The sequence below is a fragment of the Loxodonta africana genome, chromosome 4 (assembly GCF_030014295.1).
Source record: "Loxodonta africana isolate mLoxAfr1 chromosome 4, mLoxAfr1.hap2, whole genome shotgun sequence".
In the NCBI taxonomy this organism is placed as follows: Eukaryota; Metazoa; Chordata; class Mammalia; order Proboscidea; family Elephantidae; genus Loxodonta; species Loxodonta africana.
The window spans coordinates 142564708-142581013 of record NC_087345.1 but is presented as its reverse complement, the minus strand read 5'-3'; the positions used below and the strand labels follow the sequence as shown (position 1 = coordinate 142581013).

The 16306-nt window shown below is 46.4% G+C and overlaps 1 protein-coding gene and 1 long non-coding RNA gene across 4 annotated transcripts in view; one reads left to right on the top strand and one right to left on the bottom strand.

Annotated features, from left to right (window-relative positions):
• Positions 1–13170, top strand: part of LOC111750856 (uncharacterized) — a 25595-nt gene extending 12425 nt beyond the window's left edge. For both annotated transcript variants that reach the window (XR_010321945.1, XR_002785905.2), the window contains exons 2-3: positions 1734–1818; positions 11859–13170. This is a non-coding gene — a long non-coding RNA (uncharacterized LOC111750856). The remainder of the gene's footprint in view (positions 1–1733; positions 1819–11858) is intronic.
• TUBA8 (tubulin alpha 8) overlaps positions 1–16306 on the bottom strand; it is a 24853-nt gene extending 8547 nt beyond the window's left edge. For both annotated transcript variants that reach the window (XM_064284812.1, XM_010590773.3), the window contains exons 1-4: positions 16173–16306; positions 3963–4185; positions 2324–2472; positions 68–748 (exon numbers count right to left, since the gene is read on the bottom strand). In XM_064284812.1, the coding sequence (XP_064140882.1) occupies positions 68–748; positions 2324–2472; positions 3963–4185; positions 16173–16175 (1056 nt within the window). In that variant the 5' untranslated portion in view covers positions 16176–16306. The remainder of the gene's footprint in view (positions 1–67; positions 749–2323; positions 2473–3962; positions 4186–16172) is intronic.

Below are 16306 nucleotides of genomic sequence, written 5' to 3'. Positions count from 1 at the left end.
TTGACTATTTTTGCAAGAATGACCAGAAATGTTTAAGTGTCTGTCTTCTCCCTAAGTTGTCTCTCACCTTGAAGCCTGTGGGACACCAATCTACAAACTGGATGGTCCTCTTGGTCTTGATGGCGGCAATAGCGACATTCACATCCTTGGGCACCACGTCTCCCCGGTAGAGCATGCAGCAGGCCATGTACTTGCCATGTCTCGGGTCACACTTCACCATCTGGCTGTTGGGCTCAAAGCAGGAGCTGGTTATCTCAGCCACAGAGAGCTGTTCATGATAGGCTTTCTCAGCAGAGATGATAGGTGCATAGGTGACCAGTGGGAAATGGATGCGGGGGTAGGGCACCAGGTTGGTCTGGAACTCAGTGAGGTCCACATTGAGGGCCCCATCAAAGCGGAGAGAGGCAGTAATGGAGGACACAATCTGGCTGATTAGGCGGTTGAGGTTGGTGTAGGTAGGGCGCTCGATGTCTAGGTTCCTGCGGCAGATGTCATAGATGGCTTCATTGTCCACCATGAAAGCACAATCTGAATGTTCCAGTGTGGTATGGGTGGTCAGGATGGAGTTGTAGGGCTCTACCACTGCAGTGGACACCTGTGGGGCCGGGTAGATAGCAAACTCTAGCTTGGACTTCTTGCCGTAATCTAGGGAGAGGCGTTCCATCAGCAGAGAAGTAAAGCCGGAGCCAGTGCCCCCACCAAAACTGTGGAAGATCAGGAAGCCTTGCAACCCAGAGCAGGCATCTGTCTGGGGAAAGTAGGACATGAGACGAAAGCATGAAGACAAACAAGTTTCCGGGAATAGCCCCACATGGACAAAGCCAAGCAACCCACTCTGTCTGCCCCACCCCATCCCTCAACATTTTTATGTGGGTGAAATAAACACAACCTTGAAGGAATAAGAAAACACAGGAGTTGCACTGATCTTGGGGGGACTAGCTAAATATGGGTTAGATATGACATGCATACAATTGCACATGACATACAATGTATACATGCCTCTAGGTATATGAGGAGCCCCAGTGGCATAGCGGTTAAGAGCTCAGCTGCTAACCAAAAGGTTGGCAGTTCAAATCCACCAGCTACTCCTTGGAAACCCTATGGGGCAGTTCTACTCTCTCCTACAGGGTTGCTATGAGTCAGAAGTGAGTCTACAGCAACAGGTTTGGTTTTTTGGTTCTTAGGTGCACGAAGGTTTTAGCGCAGTGGCTTGGTTAAACCAGGAGTGAGTTTGAGAACCATGGTGGTTAATGCCTTTGTTCCTTGAGAGACCCCTCCACAGTTCTCCCACCCTTGTTTGTTGATTTCGTAGGAACTGCTGACTGACCTCCACATCTCAGTCCAACCTTGGGAGGTGGCTTGGGGTACCAATCTCAGGAAATGCAAAGGAGGTTGGAGAACCTGAGTTTTAATCTCAATTTTCCATTTCCCAGTTGTGAAAACTCAAGGAGGTTATTGAACTTCTCCAACCCTTCGTTTTTTCTTGGTCCAATGGCGATAATAAAGAGACTCATCTCATAGGGTTCTTGTGACAATTAATTGAGAAACATAATGCACTGAGCAAGGACCTGACATTTTAGTCCTTACATGTAGTAAGTACTGACAGAATTCATACAATTACAGAATTTTCACACTGGGTAGGATCTGTGATTATCCAATTCAAAGGTTCTAAACTTTTGGGGATCACAGACCGCTTGTGGACTGATGACTTCTATGACCCCTTCTCTACACAGGGAAAACGAACATATACATAAATTTGGAATCCTTGGCTCCCAGGTAAAGTACTCCTGATCAAGACCAGTCCCTTCCATGTAACAGGTAAGTGGGGGCCTAAATAAAGTGACCCGCCCTACAACTCAGAGCTTTGTAGTCAGACTAACCTGGTTCAAAATCCTAACTCTGACCTTCTAGCTATATAACCCAGGCTACGTTATTGAACCACTTTGGCCCTCAATTTCTTTATCGTAAAATACAGAGAAAAAAACTCCTTCATGTCATTTTTACTGGGATTAAATGAAGGGATGTATTTAATGCCTGACATTTGTAAGTATTCAACATATCAGCTCTCTTCTCCTTAACTTACAAATTAAATGCTTTGTTGACCTATGCTGCCTTCCTTATATTTGGAACCTTCCCCAGATCAACCTATATAAAAAAAAAATTAAGGCACTATCCCTGTGAATGCTTCTTACAAAACATAAGCAGAAATTCCCAGTCCATAGGGAATCTTGTGCCAGAGGTCACAGCTGGTTCAGAGAGTTGTGAGGCCAAACCTGTTGGCTCCTTCCTGACCCATGAGTTCCCTGCCCTTTTTGACACTTACCAGCTTCCGTATGCGGTCCAGCACCAGGTCAATGCTCTCCTTGCCCACTGTATAGTGGCCCCGGGCATAGTTGTTAGCTGCATCTTCCTTTCCTGTGATCAGTTGCTCTGGATGGAAGAGCTGGCGGTAGGTTCCTGCCCGAACCTCATCTGCCAAGAGAGGGGGACCCTCAGGTCTTACCACCTGGTTTCCAGGGGAGAAGCCTCCCTCCCCACTGGAATACCACATGACATGCTTCTTTGTCTCCATTTCCCCCATCAGCAAAGCTCCACTGAGGTGAAATCAGAGACCCATTATCATAAATCTTCAGAAGACTAAGAGATGTCCAGGATCACATAGGCACTAACAGAGCCAGAAGCCAGTGACTAGGGCAGGCATTGAGAAGCCAGGTGCTCTGTGGGCTGGAACTTCAGAAGACCTTAGGTTTACAAAGCTCACCAAATGCCAAGGTTGCCTGCCTCTTCCTCCTTTCCCTTTGACCCCTCAAAGCTTCCCATTTGTTTTTTCTTTCATGCTTCAAAGTTACCCTTAATACCAATAATTTAACCCAATTTTATATGTATAAAAGTGTTCTAGGGATAAGGAGAGAGATTCAGGGTGATCTGCCCAGATCCTACCCTCTCCCAGGAACTGGGACCTGCCTCCCCAAGGCGGCAGTAACATATGTCAGGCTTTAGGGAGATTTTGGAGTGACTCTGCAGCAAACTGCACTGCCAAGCTTCTAGAGGAACAGGAGCCCTAGATAGGCTGTCAAGGGGGTTCTGGACATGTGGGCCGCCAAGATGCTCCAGGCCCCAACTTTGTTGCCTCTTCAGAGTCCCTCCACTACCCCAGGGAAAGCATCCATTTGCACAGTGGCCCGGAAGGGCAACCTGCACTTTTTGGCTTTGTACAAAGCATCCAGGAGATGGTTAGTCATCCCTAGCAACTAGTGTTCTAATTACAGGCATTTTCCCAGACGTCTCTGTGGAACTTGTCCATTCCTTGCTTGGTGAGCCAGCCTTGAGGCTGAGGAAATTCTGATGTTGAGCTGAGGATTGACCCAGGGGTCAGATCCCAGGGGAAGTGGTGGGGAAGTGGGAGGGCTGGGGTGGGACAGCAAGAAACAACCAAACAAGTCGGAATTCCTCTGCTTCTCAAACTTCAAATGAGGTTCATTCTAGAACTACAGCAACCCCTAGCAGTGAGAGAACATGCCTGCTGTTATTCCATTTTGTGTGTAAGAGACTGCAAGGTTATACCAGGCCTGTGAGGACAAACTCCAGTTATTTTAGAATCAGAAACCTATGCTTTGGGCAAACTGACTGCTTGGGAGCTTCTTATAATTTCTAAAATTGTTTTGTTTGCCCTTAGTATTTAGTAAAAATCCTGACAGCTTCAGTCTTTCTCTGAGGGTCTCAGGGGTTTAAGTTAAGGGCATTTTGTTCTGTGTAGGTTAGAGATAATAGGGAGAGCAGAGATCCCTGATCCCTATTGTGAGATTCCCCAAGACTGTGGAGATCACAAAGCATTGACCAAAATCAGAGAGCTCCAGTTGAACCACCCCCACCTTCCACTTAGAGATTCTGCTTCTTAGTTATGCTGGGCCAAAGCCTCTGCAGTTTTGTGTTTTCTGTGACGAGATTGATCCCATACTCACCCACGACAGTAGGCTCCAGGTCTACCATGACAGCTCGGGGCACATGCTTCCCATTGCCAGTCTCACTGAAAAAGGTGGTGAAGGAGTCGTCATCGTTGACCTTGCTGGCCTGGGCACCAAAGGTGCCGTCAGCCTGGATGCCGTGTTCCAGGCAGAAGAGCTCCCAGCAGGCATTGCCGATCTGAACTCCTGCTTGACCCACGTGGACTGATATGCATTCCCGCTGTAGGAAGAGAGTGTGGAGTCAAGGTCAGAGAGTTCATGGCCCCCAGCCATGCCTGTGCCCTACATGCCTCACATCTGAGGACTTGTCTCTCCTTGGCTTTCAACTTCCAGGAAATTCATTCCTCTAGCCATGCTCCCACAGAACCAGGTGGTGTCTAAGTTTTCAGGTGTGTGGGTTCTATGGCATCTGGACCAAGACTTGGCTCCAAAGAAGACACAATTATTTTGTGGTTTCCTCTAAAGGTTGCTTTCCAGGGTTAATCATTTATTCGAGGAAAAGGAAAAAGCAGGCAGCTGCACAGGTGAAATAAAGGGCTAATTTCAAACCATAAGACTCCTGGCCGGAGTAAGAAGGTCAAAGGAAGAGTCAATGACAAAAGCAGAAACTTTGGGAATAATTCACTGCAACACACACCGTTGGCATTCATCTTCATGCCTGTTGTTGTTAGTTGCCATCAAGTTGATTTGAACTCATAGCAACCCAATGTGACTCAGTAGAACAGCCCCAGAGGGTTTTCTTGGCTGTAATCTTTATGAGAGCAGATTTCCAGGGTTTTTTCCCATGGAGTCTCTGGGTGGATTCAAACCACCAACCTTTCAGTTACCAGCCAAGCACTTAACCATGGCGCCACCAGGGCTCCTTTCTTCATGCCTAGACCCTAACTTCCCTAGACAACAGTGACACCATGTACACCGCGGTCTCAGAATATCAGAGCAGTTGAAGACTCATGGGAGGAATATGCTTTGCAAGCCTGTATAATGGATGTAGTTAGTGTTATAATTACAAATGTAGGAATAAGAAAGGATTGGTACGTCAGCATGGGAGAGTTGGGAGGATATAAACTGGGCTCTTCCCGAATTCTGAGAAACTGGAAGATCTTTGTGGACACCACAACCCTCCTCCTTGCCCATGTCAGGCCAAGTATTAAATAAAGCTGACCTTTAGAGTGTCCTTATCTCTGTGTTACTCTGGTGTGAGGCCACAATTACTTGATTGGTCCTAGTACTGACAGCTTAGGATGATGTGTGTGCGTGCACATGCGTGTGCACACCCACATATGAATAGTAATTTACCGTGAAGCTTTGCTGGGAAGATGGGATCACCACCCCCACCTGCACCCTCACCTCTGGAGAAGCAGTAGCCCACACAAGGTGGCTCTGTGCCCAGAGTGCCCGCCAGAACCCAGCAGGGAAGCACATGGCTGGTCTGTGGTTTCTATTCTTACCCATGACCTGACCTGGCATATTTCAGTTCTGTGTAGCCCAGGCCAGGAGCAGAGCCTCCAGAGGGCGTGGCTGGGAATGGAAGAAAAGAGAGCCCACATCTGAGTCTGGGAATCCTGGGAACTTGGAGGTTGTCTGGGCACAGGTCAGCAGAAGTGTCAGAACCCGTAAGTCCCTAATTCAGTTTTATAATTGAGCACCTGTTCTGTACCTGCCTTCATACAAAGTAATACATAGCCCCTGCCTTGGGGGAGGATGAAATCAAAAGTCAAACAAGCTGCCCTCAAGTGGATACTGACTCATGGTGACCCCATGTGTTTCAGAGTAGAGCTGTACATCATTGGGTTTTCAATAGCTGTAATCTCTATGGAAGAAGCCCCGGTGGCACAGTGGTTAAGTGCTTTCTGCTAACTAAAAGGTTGGTGGTTCAAATCCACCAGTCACTCCACAGGAGAAAAGACATAGCAATCTGCTCCCATAAAGATTACAGCCTAGGAAACCCTATGGGGCAGTTCTACTCTGTCACATCAGATGGCTGTGGGTCAGAATTGACTCAGTGGCACACAACAACAGCCTTTATGAAAGTAGATCACCAGGCCTTTCACAGTTTTGCTGGGTGGAGTCAAACTGCCAGCTTTTTGGTTAGCAGCCAAGTGCCAAAAATTTGTGCCACCCAGGAATCTCCATGAGTCAGAATGGACTCAATGGCAATGGGTTTGGGTTTCTTTGGTGGCCAGGGAAGGGCTTCAAATCCTGCCTTCTTGATTAACTTGTTGTATGACCTTGTCTGAGTTGCTTAATCTGTCCTTGGCTGAAAATCAGGGTACCCCCTCATAGAGTGGTTGTGAGAATTAAATGAGATGTTGCATTTAAGGCACAAAGTACCTGGCACATAGTAAGTTGCTGATATATATTAGCCATAATTATTGTTGTTATCTTTACTATTACCATTTTTATTATGGTACTACTGTGTAGCTCTATCCTCCACCTGGAAGACGCACATGTAGAAAGTTAGAGACCTAGGGTCCTCAATCTTCTCACCTTCATTGTAGGGTCTAATTCTCTGCTTCCATCTTAGGACTCAATTCAGACCTAAGAAAAACAGTGTTCTACACCCAGGAACCACCCCACAACCAGCACATTACCAATCCAGACCACATCCACACAGCCAGCATGTAGCTGTATCTTTCTAGGGAGGCGTCCAAAGCTGAGGGGACATTGGAGAGGACTGGAAGGAGCCCAATCTCACATATTCTACTTCTGGGTGATGGCATCCCCTGTGACCCTGACCCTCAGCCTTTTGAGCCTTGTCTCTGCACCTCCACTACCAACCATCACCACACCCCAGCCACCCTCCAGCCCCATCTATGGTGCTTGGTCTCCAGTCTGCCCTCCCTTCCAGAATACTCTAACCTTTTCAGGGAAGATACACGACTACCTCAGAAGATCAAAGGTCATGAGAGGAAGAGTAAAGGATCTTGAGGACCTGAGACCCATCAGCACAGTGATATCAATGTTTTTACTTTCTGTTGATGCTCCCCTGTAATCTCACACCAATAACCAATATGCCAGTCTTCACAAACAAAATGTCTCTCTGTCTCTGTCTCTCTCTCACACACACACACACACCTCAGGAGAAGCTTTTTTCCCCCCCATTAAACTTATTCACAAATGTAATTTGAAGTATAAAACAGACTCAGAAATTACTGGCTGACTCTTAGGTGCTCCCCAAAACCAAAAGTGGTGACATGAATCAAAAGAAAAGGAAGACTTCTCAATACCATCCCCCATTAACAGGAACAGGAAAAGGGAGGTTCCAAGGTCTGGGGCAAGGAATGTAAAGGTGAGCGTGGAACTTCTTATAGTGCCTGAAAGCAAGGAAGCTAACAAGACTGAGATGATGTCAGAGATCACAGAAACCAACTTGAAGAGGCTCCCATTGCAAAGATGAGACAATTTGAACATCAAAAATAATAATGACAGTATTTGACTGAAACAGAATGGACATATGAAAATCCACAAGTCCCTACAGTTATTAAAAAAGAGAACACCCAGAAGAAACTGCATTTGTCCTCATCCAAACAGCCCGGTGGATAAGGAAAAGCTCTTTTTTTTTTTTTTTTTTTTTTTTTAACTGAGAACGTCAACTAATAGATGTAGGAAAAATGATACATTAAGAAATATTGCCTCTGCATCCCACTTTGAAATGTGGCGTCTGGGGTCTTAAATGCTAACAAGCGGCCATCTAAGATACATCAATTGGTCTCAACCCACCTGGAGCAAAGGAGAATGAAGAACACCAAGGCCACCTGACAACCAAGAGCCCAAGAGACAGAAAGGGCCACATGAACCAGAGACCTATATCATCCTGAGACCAGAAGAACTAGTTGGTGCCCGGCCACAATCAACAACTGCCCTGACAGGGAGCGCAACAGAGAACCCCTGAGGGAGCAGGAGATCAGTGGGATGCAGACCCCAAATTGGCATAAAAAGACCATACTTAATGGTCTGACTGAGACCAGAGGAATCCCGGCAGTCATGGTCCCCAAACCTTCTGTTGGCACAGGACAGGAACCATCCCCGAAGACAACTCATCAGACATAAAAGGGACTGGACAGTGGGTAGGTGAGAGATGCTGATGAAGAGTGAGCTAATTATATCAAGTGGTCACTTGAGACTGTGTTGGCATCTCCTGTCTGGAGGGGAGATAGGAGGGTAGAGAGGGTTGGAAGCTGGCAAAATTGTCATGAAAGGAGAGACTGGAAGGGCTGACTCATTAGGGGGAGAGCAAGTGGGAGTACGGAGTAAGGTGTATATAAACTTATATGTGACAGTCTGACTTGATTTGTAAACGTTCACTTGAAGCTCAATAAAAGTTAATAAAAAAAAAAAAGAAATATTGCCATATTACAAGGTCATAGATGCTCCATAGACACATCCAAACTCCCTGAGGGACTGAATTACTGGGCTGAGGGCTGTGGGAACCATGGTCTCGAGGAACCTCTAACTCAACTGGCATAACATTTTCTAAAGAAAATATTCTACATTCTACTTTGGTGAGTAGCGTCTGGGGTCTTAAAACTTGTGAGTGTCCATCTAAGTTATTCCACTGGTCTCACTCCATTGGGAGCAAAGGAGAATGAAGAAAACTAAAGACACAAGGGAAAGATTAGTCCAAAAGACTGTCACAACTATCACAGCCTCCACCACACCAAGTCCAGTACAACTGGATGGTGCCCTGCTACCACCACTGACTGCTCTGACAGGGATCACAATAGAGGGTCCTGGAGAAAATGGAGAACAAAATTCCAACTCACAAAAAAAGACCAGACTTACTGGCCTGATAGAGACCGGAATAACTTCAAGAGTATGGCCCCTGGTCACCCTTTTAGCTCAGTCACTCCTTGAGGTTCACTGTTCAGCCAAATATTAGACAGGCCCATAAAACAAAACAAAACTAAAGGGGCACACTAGCCCAGGAGTAAGGACTAGAAGGCAGGAGGGGACAGGAAAGCTGGTAATAGGGAACCCAAGGTCAAGAAGGGAAGTGTTGCTATGTCGTGTGGTTGGTAACCAATGTCACAAAACAATATGTGTATGAATTGTTTAATGAGAAGCTATTTTGTTCCGTAAATCTTCATCTAAAGTACAATTTTTAAAAAAAGAAATATTGCCATATTATACTTTCTAATTAAATAATTGATTCGGGCAAGGATGCTAAAACCATTAAGTAAAAGGTTGATGGGGAACGGAATTCACATGGCATCGAAGAATCATTGTTCCTTGCTGGTCACAAGGGGGGAAGGTAACTATAATGGAAGCATCTGACTGTCACCAGCCTAATGCTATGATGGGAAGGGAGGATGTGGCAGTGTCTGTCCTGCAGCCCTTTGGAAGCATTATGCTCTCTTAAGAGCCAGTCTTTTTAATTTATGAAAAAATAAAGGTGGTGAGAGGGACTGCTCCATGTTAAAAGAAACAACGTAACAGCCACATGTAATACATAGACTTGGATTGAATTCCAAATCAAAACATTTGGGGGACAAATAGAGAAATTGATTAACTTTGCATGAAAATGTCACCTTTTAGAGTTGCATCATGAAGCATTTAGGATGTCTGTATTTTACTTTAAAATACTTCAACAAAAACAGCAGGTAAAGCAAATATGATTTTTGTAAACCACTAATAATTATTAAATCTAGATCATAGGCATATAGGCGGCATCATGCTACCCTGCTTTTCTGAAGGTTTGAAATTTTTGTGCTAAAATGTAACCCCTCAAAAAAGGAAGTAAATAGAAGAAGAGCAGAGATAGGGACTACCCACACAACAATTGCTTTATCTTGAGGACCCAGGCTCTTCCTGTTCCGTTTTCACTTAGTCATTTATTCAACTAACAATTACTGAGAGCCTAACCTGTGAGGGCAAACAAAGGTTTTAAGTTGCGTGAAGAATCCACGAGGGAAATCAAAAGTTGCATGAGCCTTTGTGGAAATCTGAGGTCTAGACATGCCCTCAACACTCAGCTGGGACTCCCAGCACCGAGATAGCCTTCTCCAGCCACACTCAGCCTGATCATCACCCTTATCTGCCCCCAGGAAGTTCTACATGATTAGCAGAGAGTAGAACCAGTGCGGATGCCCTTGAGAGGCAGTCCTCGTGTCCAAAAACTTTCATCCATCTGTCATCATGAGGGACACTCAGAGTGTTAAGGATGGTAGAGATGGTACAGCCTCATAGATCACCTAATATGATTCCCTCTCATGTTATAGATGGAAATGCTGGGGTTCAGAGAGGTAAAGGATAGATTTAAGATGGCACAGCTCTGCAACAGAAGAGCCTGGACCAGAATCCAGGTCTCCTGACCCACATCTAAGTTCCCTTCCTTTACACCACAAAACCTCCTGCCTCGCTTGTACTCTCAACTCGCAGGGCCCTACAGTGTGTCTACATCTACATCAAGGCAAGACTCCATCAGTGTAGCATATAACAAAACCAGGCTTGTATATCAAAACTCCAAATAGTAAAAAGCTCCAGTGCAGAGGGAAACTATTATGGTAGGTAGCCTCTTTCAAAGTGGGTCACCCTTCACCGAAAGAGCCAGGAATCTATGTCTCCTGGCTGTGTAGGTGGGGGAGTGAGGAGGCAGAAGGTAAGCTGAGCCAGTAGAGGATATTTAAGTTCCACGTTTGTTCCCAACTCATGTTTCAGACTCTCCCCTCTCTTGCCAACCAGAGCTCACGCTTTCTCTCATACTGTTTTTCTCTCTCTCCATTCTATTTTGAATCTGGGCTGGTAGAACTCAGACCACTTCTTTGCCATGAGAACCCTGTGAGGTGAGCGGGGTCTCCTGTGTGCTGCTGGAGCCTCTCTGCCAGCAACCCAGAGGGTGAAGATGAGAAAGATGGAGAGACAGTAGGAGTTCCTTTCCTCAAGAACAGTAATGACACTTGCTATCACAGACCTAGCCAAGGATGACTATAAAATTACCTGCTCTGTTCATCCCTATGACAAATATTTTCAATGCAAGAAGGTATTGGGCTAACTCCTATTCATCCATCAGGTCTCAAGTTCAATGTGTCTTCCTTTAAGAAGTCTGGAAGGACTTTCTGGAGCCACGGAGGCTGGATGAAGGTCTGAAACTATGGCCTTGAGATAATCTTTAAACATTAAACCAGAAGTATCCCCTGAAGTCTTCTTAAAATCAAACAGTAGTCTAGCTTAACTAGTAAAAAATGTCTGCCTTGAGCACTGTGCTCTTTTAAGAACCATTTATATGAGATCAAAGTGACAACAGCAACTCGAAAGATTACATAGGAAACTTAGGGTGCACTGAATTTACGTTAGTGGGGGAGGAACAATTCCGAAAAGGAGGGTGAGAATGGCTACGCAACTCAAAGAATGTAACGTCACTGAATTGTACATGTAGAAATGATTGAATTGGTGTATGTTTTGCTGTGTATATTCTCAACAACAAATTTTTTTAAAAAGGAAGAAAAAAAAAGAATGAGGCACAACTTGAAGAATGTAATCAGTGTCACTGAATTGTACCTGTAGAAATTGTTGAAACGGTGTACATTTGGCTGTGTATATTTTCACCAAAATGAAAAATAATAGTAATAAAAGAAGTCTGGAAGACCATGGACCAGAATGGGGTCCCTACTATGTGCTCCCACAATCCCCTGCTTCCATATCATTGCATTTATCACACCATATTAGACTGTCTGACTTTCCCAGTAGACAGTGAGTCTTTGAGGGCAGGGAACACTTGTCTTACTCACTGAATCCCCAGCACCAAGCACGGTGCTTGACCATAGCAGGTGCGCAATAAATATAGGGATAATTGGAATGAAATAGACCCTACCCTGAGGGCCTATTTCACAAGGAGGAGATGGCCATTGCCTAAGAGATATACTAATCAAGTGCAATTTGCCTTTTCTCCTTTAGACAACTTCTGGATCAATCTCCTGTAGGAGGGGTATTTGAGGGGACCCTGAAGAATTTGGACCTGCAGAGATGACCTTGGGGCATTTTAGGTGGCAAGAGAACTATGAACAAAGGCCTGGAGGCAGGAGAACATAGGGCAGGTCCCACAAACTGCTCAGCTTGGAATGTAAGCTCATGAAGAACAGAGCAGATGAGACATCTGTGCCACCTACAACCATCTTCTATGAGGAGGAGAGCCTTTGTTTTGCAGAACATCAAAAAAGGAAATACTAGCATCTCCCAGCCCTTTTCTAATTCCATTGCAAGAAATCCTTCCCTTTATCAATGTTACATTTTTCCTCTTTTCATATTAGTCATTTCTTTTTGCTTTGCTCTCAGAGGACTAAGAGCAGCTGATCACTAGAAAAAGCTTTGCAGCCTTAAAAATCATTTTGAAGTATCACAAAACAGTAACGCTGGCATATTAGCTAGGAAGAGAGCTGATATGGGCCAGCCGTGCATGCCAGGTGAAAACCTAAGACCAATCCGTATTCACCTGACCACCTGTGAGGCCAAATGCCACACGGTTGCTTTTGGGAAGCGTATTATTACAGCAAATCATTTCCAGTTGTCAGGCTGAGAGAATAAATCACGTATATTTTTAGGACGGAGATCAAGATGGCAAGTAAAAAAGTAGATCCGCAGTGTTACAGAGAGATAATTAAGGTAAGAATGAATGTGATTCGTAAAAGATCGCTTGGATTATCTTTGCTCAGAACCCTCCAATTAGGGCATATTCAAAATCGCTCAGAACAAAGAATAGATGGTAAGCCAGAAACAGCAAGAACAAAGAGTCGACCTAAATTAACATTGGTGCTTGAATATGGCCCAGGAAAAGGGCTCATTTTATAGGCACAGCAGTTAGGGCAACAACAGGGTTGACAGACATGAGATGGGCCTTAGAAATGGCGGGGGTGTTGTGCTTGGTAAGTAGACTCCCAGTGTAAGAGGCCCCATGATGTCAAAAAGCCCTTGTGCTTTAGCTGACATCAGGAGCAAGGGCAGGAGATAAATTAAGGAGTTTAATCCAATACATACAGTGGCCACTCAATTTTCCATTCTCTTCCACAGCTCATTATCTGGGAGCAGTTCTAACAGGAGGACACCCACAGGGGAAATGCCAGCCACAAAGGCCACAGATAGTGCTGTTGGTCTCTTGGTGGCCCAGGGGGAAAGAAAGCAGTTGATCCACTTCCTGCCCTCAAGAGCACCCCTTCCTCCCACGCAACCCCTATCACTGGTCCTGTACTCACCAGTTATTGCCTCCTCAAAATTTATTTTTAACTTTTGTCTTCCTCGGGAAGACAAAAAAATGTTCACCTTTGTCGCTCAGCAGCCCCCTCAGAAAGGACACTCAGCAATAGCGTTAACCTCCAGCTCTGCATGGATCTGACCTCAGCCTGGCAGGTTCCTATCAAAACTCATCAGTTTATCCTCAGGTACCCAGGGTCTTCACCCCCAGGTCCCTGTGGGGAGGGGAGGAGCTGCATACAGGCAGGGAGCCAGTGGCCTCTGGGGGAACCTGCACTTCGTGATGGGAAGGGAGGATGTGGCAGTGTCTGTCCTGTAGCCCGTTGGAAGCCCCGTATATTGCCTGAAGATCAGAATGTAAGTGTCAACCCTGCAGAGCTCAGCCTTGCCTGCCTGCACAGGGACAGAAGGCAGAGGGCGAGGAAGCAGTATCCACCTTGCCCCCAGAATGGCTCTTTGGTGCTGTTGGATGCCTATTCCCATCTAAACTCAACTAGTGCTCCCCAGTCCAAAAGGAATGGAGCTAAGGAAGCTGTGTTGCAGATGTTCTTACCTCCCCATAAAGTACACTTTCTCTGTGGCCTGCTGTCATTGACAGGGGCTTGGCTTGGGTCACCTGGCCAGGAATCTCCATACCACTTCCCAATAAATGCAGCCCATTAAAAGTCTCAGTTCCCAGGAGGGGCTGCTTACAAGAGGGACAGTGAATGCAGATGGGAATGGTCAGTTATAGGAAAATGTCTTGCCTACAATCTACAGCAATTCCAACACTAATTCTATTTAACAGGGAGGCAGCCTCTCCCACCCTCGCTCAGGAAGGGGATTGTGGGAGACAGCTGCTTGAAACTTAACCCATTGTAGGAAGTAAAGGCTTTCTCTGGGTGAGATTCTTTGGATCTAGGTTCATAGACATGTCACTCTAACCTTTCAGGAAGGAGTCAGGGAATTTTTAAAAAGAGATTCTGTGAGTGGGAAATGTTTAACAGGAGATGTTTGCACATCGAGACAACACTGAGCACACAAGCAAAATCCAATGTTTCAAAATAAATAAAAGAGATTATTCTCTTTTTAAAATATCCAACCCATAGGTTTTCTTTTTAAACACCCAAATTCTTTAGCATGTTTACCATAAGGTTGTACTGTTTAAAATTTTGATTTACCGGATATTTCCAGAAACTGGCCTATTGAATGCACAACCAAGCTTGCTCAGAGGAATGGATGGTGATCCTTGCCTCCTCTGCAAGCCTCCTTTATGCTCTGCTCTGAGTCACTATGGGGCTCAGGTCAAAATTAAAACATGCCAGGGAAAGCACTTGAAAAATTATAAAGCACTAGCTACATGCCAAATAATATGAATATCAAATATCAATCCTGTAGTATGCTGCCTGGGATTTGCTTCAAAATAATGGGTAGAGGGGTTAAGGGGAATTTGTAAAGCAAGACTGGTCATAAGTTGATAATTGTTGAAATTGGTGCTGCATATATATATATATATATATATATATATAGGGATTCATTATACCATTCTCTCTACTTTTGTACATGTTTGAAATTATTATATAAAGTTTAATATATATTTACATATATTTATATGTGCATACTTTTTTATCTAAGTGGAACCTTAAACATTTGTACTACAACCCTTTTCATTTGCCATATGAGAAAAATCAGCCCAGAGAGGTTAAGTGACTTCCTTGAGGTCACACAGCTGGCTGCAGAGCCAGGGGCAAATTCAAAACTCCCCACTCTGGGTTCCTTCTATAGCCACACACCAGGGGTCTTCAGACAGGAATGGGTTCCTCTGGCTACTCTCCCCAATAGCCCCAGATTTTTCAAGCTTCCAGGTGTATCCTGGAGGGCCCTGGACAGACCTGGAACTAGAAGCAGCAGAGCGGGACCAGAATAAGAAGGCCCTGGTCATTTTCCAAAAGGCACAGGGGAGGAGGGGAGGTTTTTCGCCTGGCCTGCTCTGTCACTGACACCTGGAGCAAGAGTGCCCAGCGAACCTGACCTTGGCCTGTGAGACAAGCTTATTATTCCCTCCCACCCCCACTTCCAACCCACCTTCCAGCTGCTGAAATACCAAGACTCCAGGCAATGAGATTTTTGCATTGCGAGGCATTCAGGGATTGAAGGTGATTATTACCCATCCACCCGAAAGGAGAGCGCGGGGGCGGGGGGGGGGTCTGAGAGGTGTAAATAAAGTTTACAGGGTCCCTTGCCAGCAAGTAAGTGCCATGTTTGCTTATGGAGCAGACCCAGGGGCCGGGCAAAGGAGCTGCCACTGAGCCTCCAAAACCAGGATTGAAAGCAAAATGAGGAGTCCAAGATCTCCTGGCCTCCAGGAAGGAGACTTTTGTGGCTTTGACCACTTAGAAAAACTGGGGAGTTGGCACGAATGCCAGGAACCTGGGAAGCTGAGCGTGCCGGGGGACCCGGCCGGGCTCGAGCTGTGGGTGCCCTAAACCCAACCCGATGGCCGGGCACAAGAACCGAGAATGGTCCCAAGCGCAGGGGGCTGTGACGCACCAAGTTCCCGTCACATTTTGGGGTCCTGTCACATATGGTTGCGTTTGGAGGACTGACTGCGCCCCATCCCCCAGCTGCCCCGGCCCATCCGGAATCCCTAGACTCCTCTTCTCTCCCTACTCTGGCCCCGGATCTGCCAGAGTGAGGATTCCTCAGATTCTCACCCGGTGCTCCACTGAGCTCCCTCTGTCCTTCCCTCACCTGCGTGCACAAATCTCCCTTATATTCCTTTTAGGAGCGACTCGCCGCAGGTCTCTACTCAGTCCCACCATAAAGGATACAGGTAGTAGGTACCCCCTGCCCGAGGGTACTGACCCTCCTCTGACCCTGAACTGACTCCCCCACCCCACCGCTCGGAGACTTCGAGCTCTGCAGACCCAGAGCGATGGCTCCACGGTGTAGGGTTCGCCTCCGCGTAGACGCGGCTCCGGGGCTGGGCACCTGCCGCGCGCCCCGGCCCCCGGCTCCAGACCCCCCGGCACCGGGAAGGCTCACCATCGCGGCTGTCCTCCTCGCCCGCTCGCCTCGCGGATGGGCCTGCCCACCCCAACTGCTCCAGATACGGCCGCCTCCGCTGTTGTGACACACTCGGCGGGAGGGGGCCGGGGACAGACATGCCTGGCCAGCAG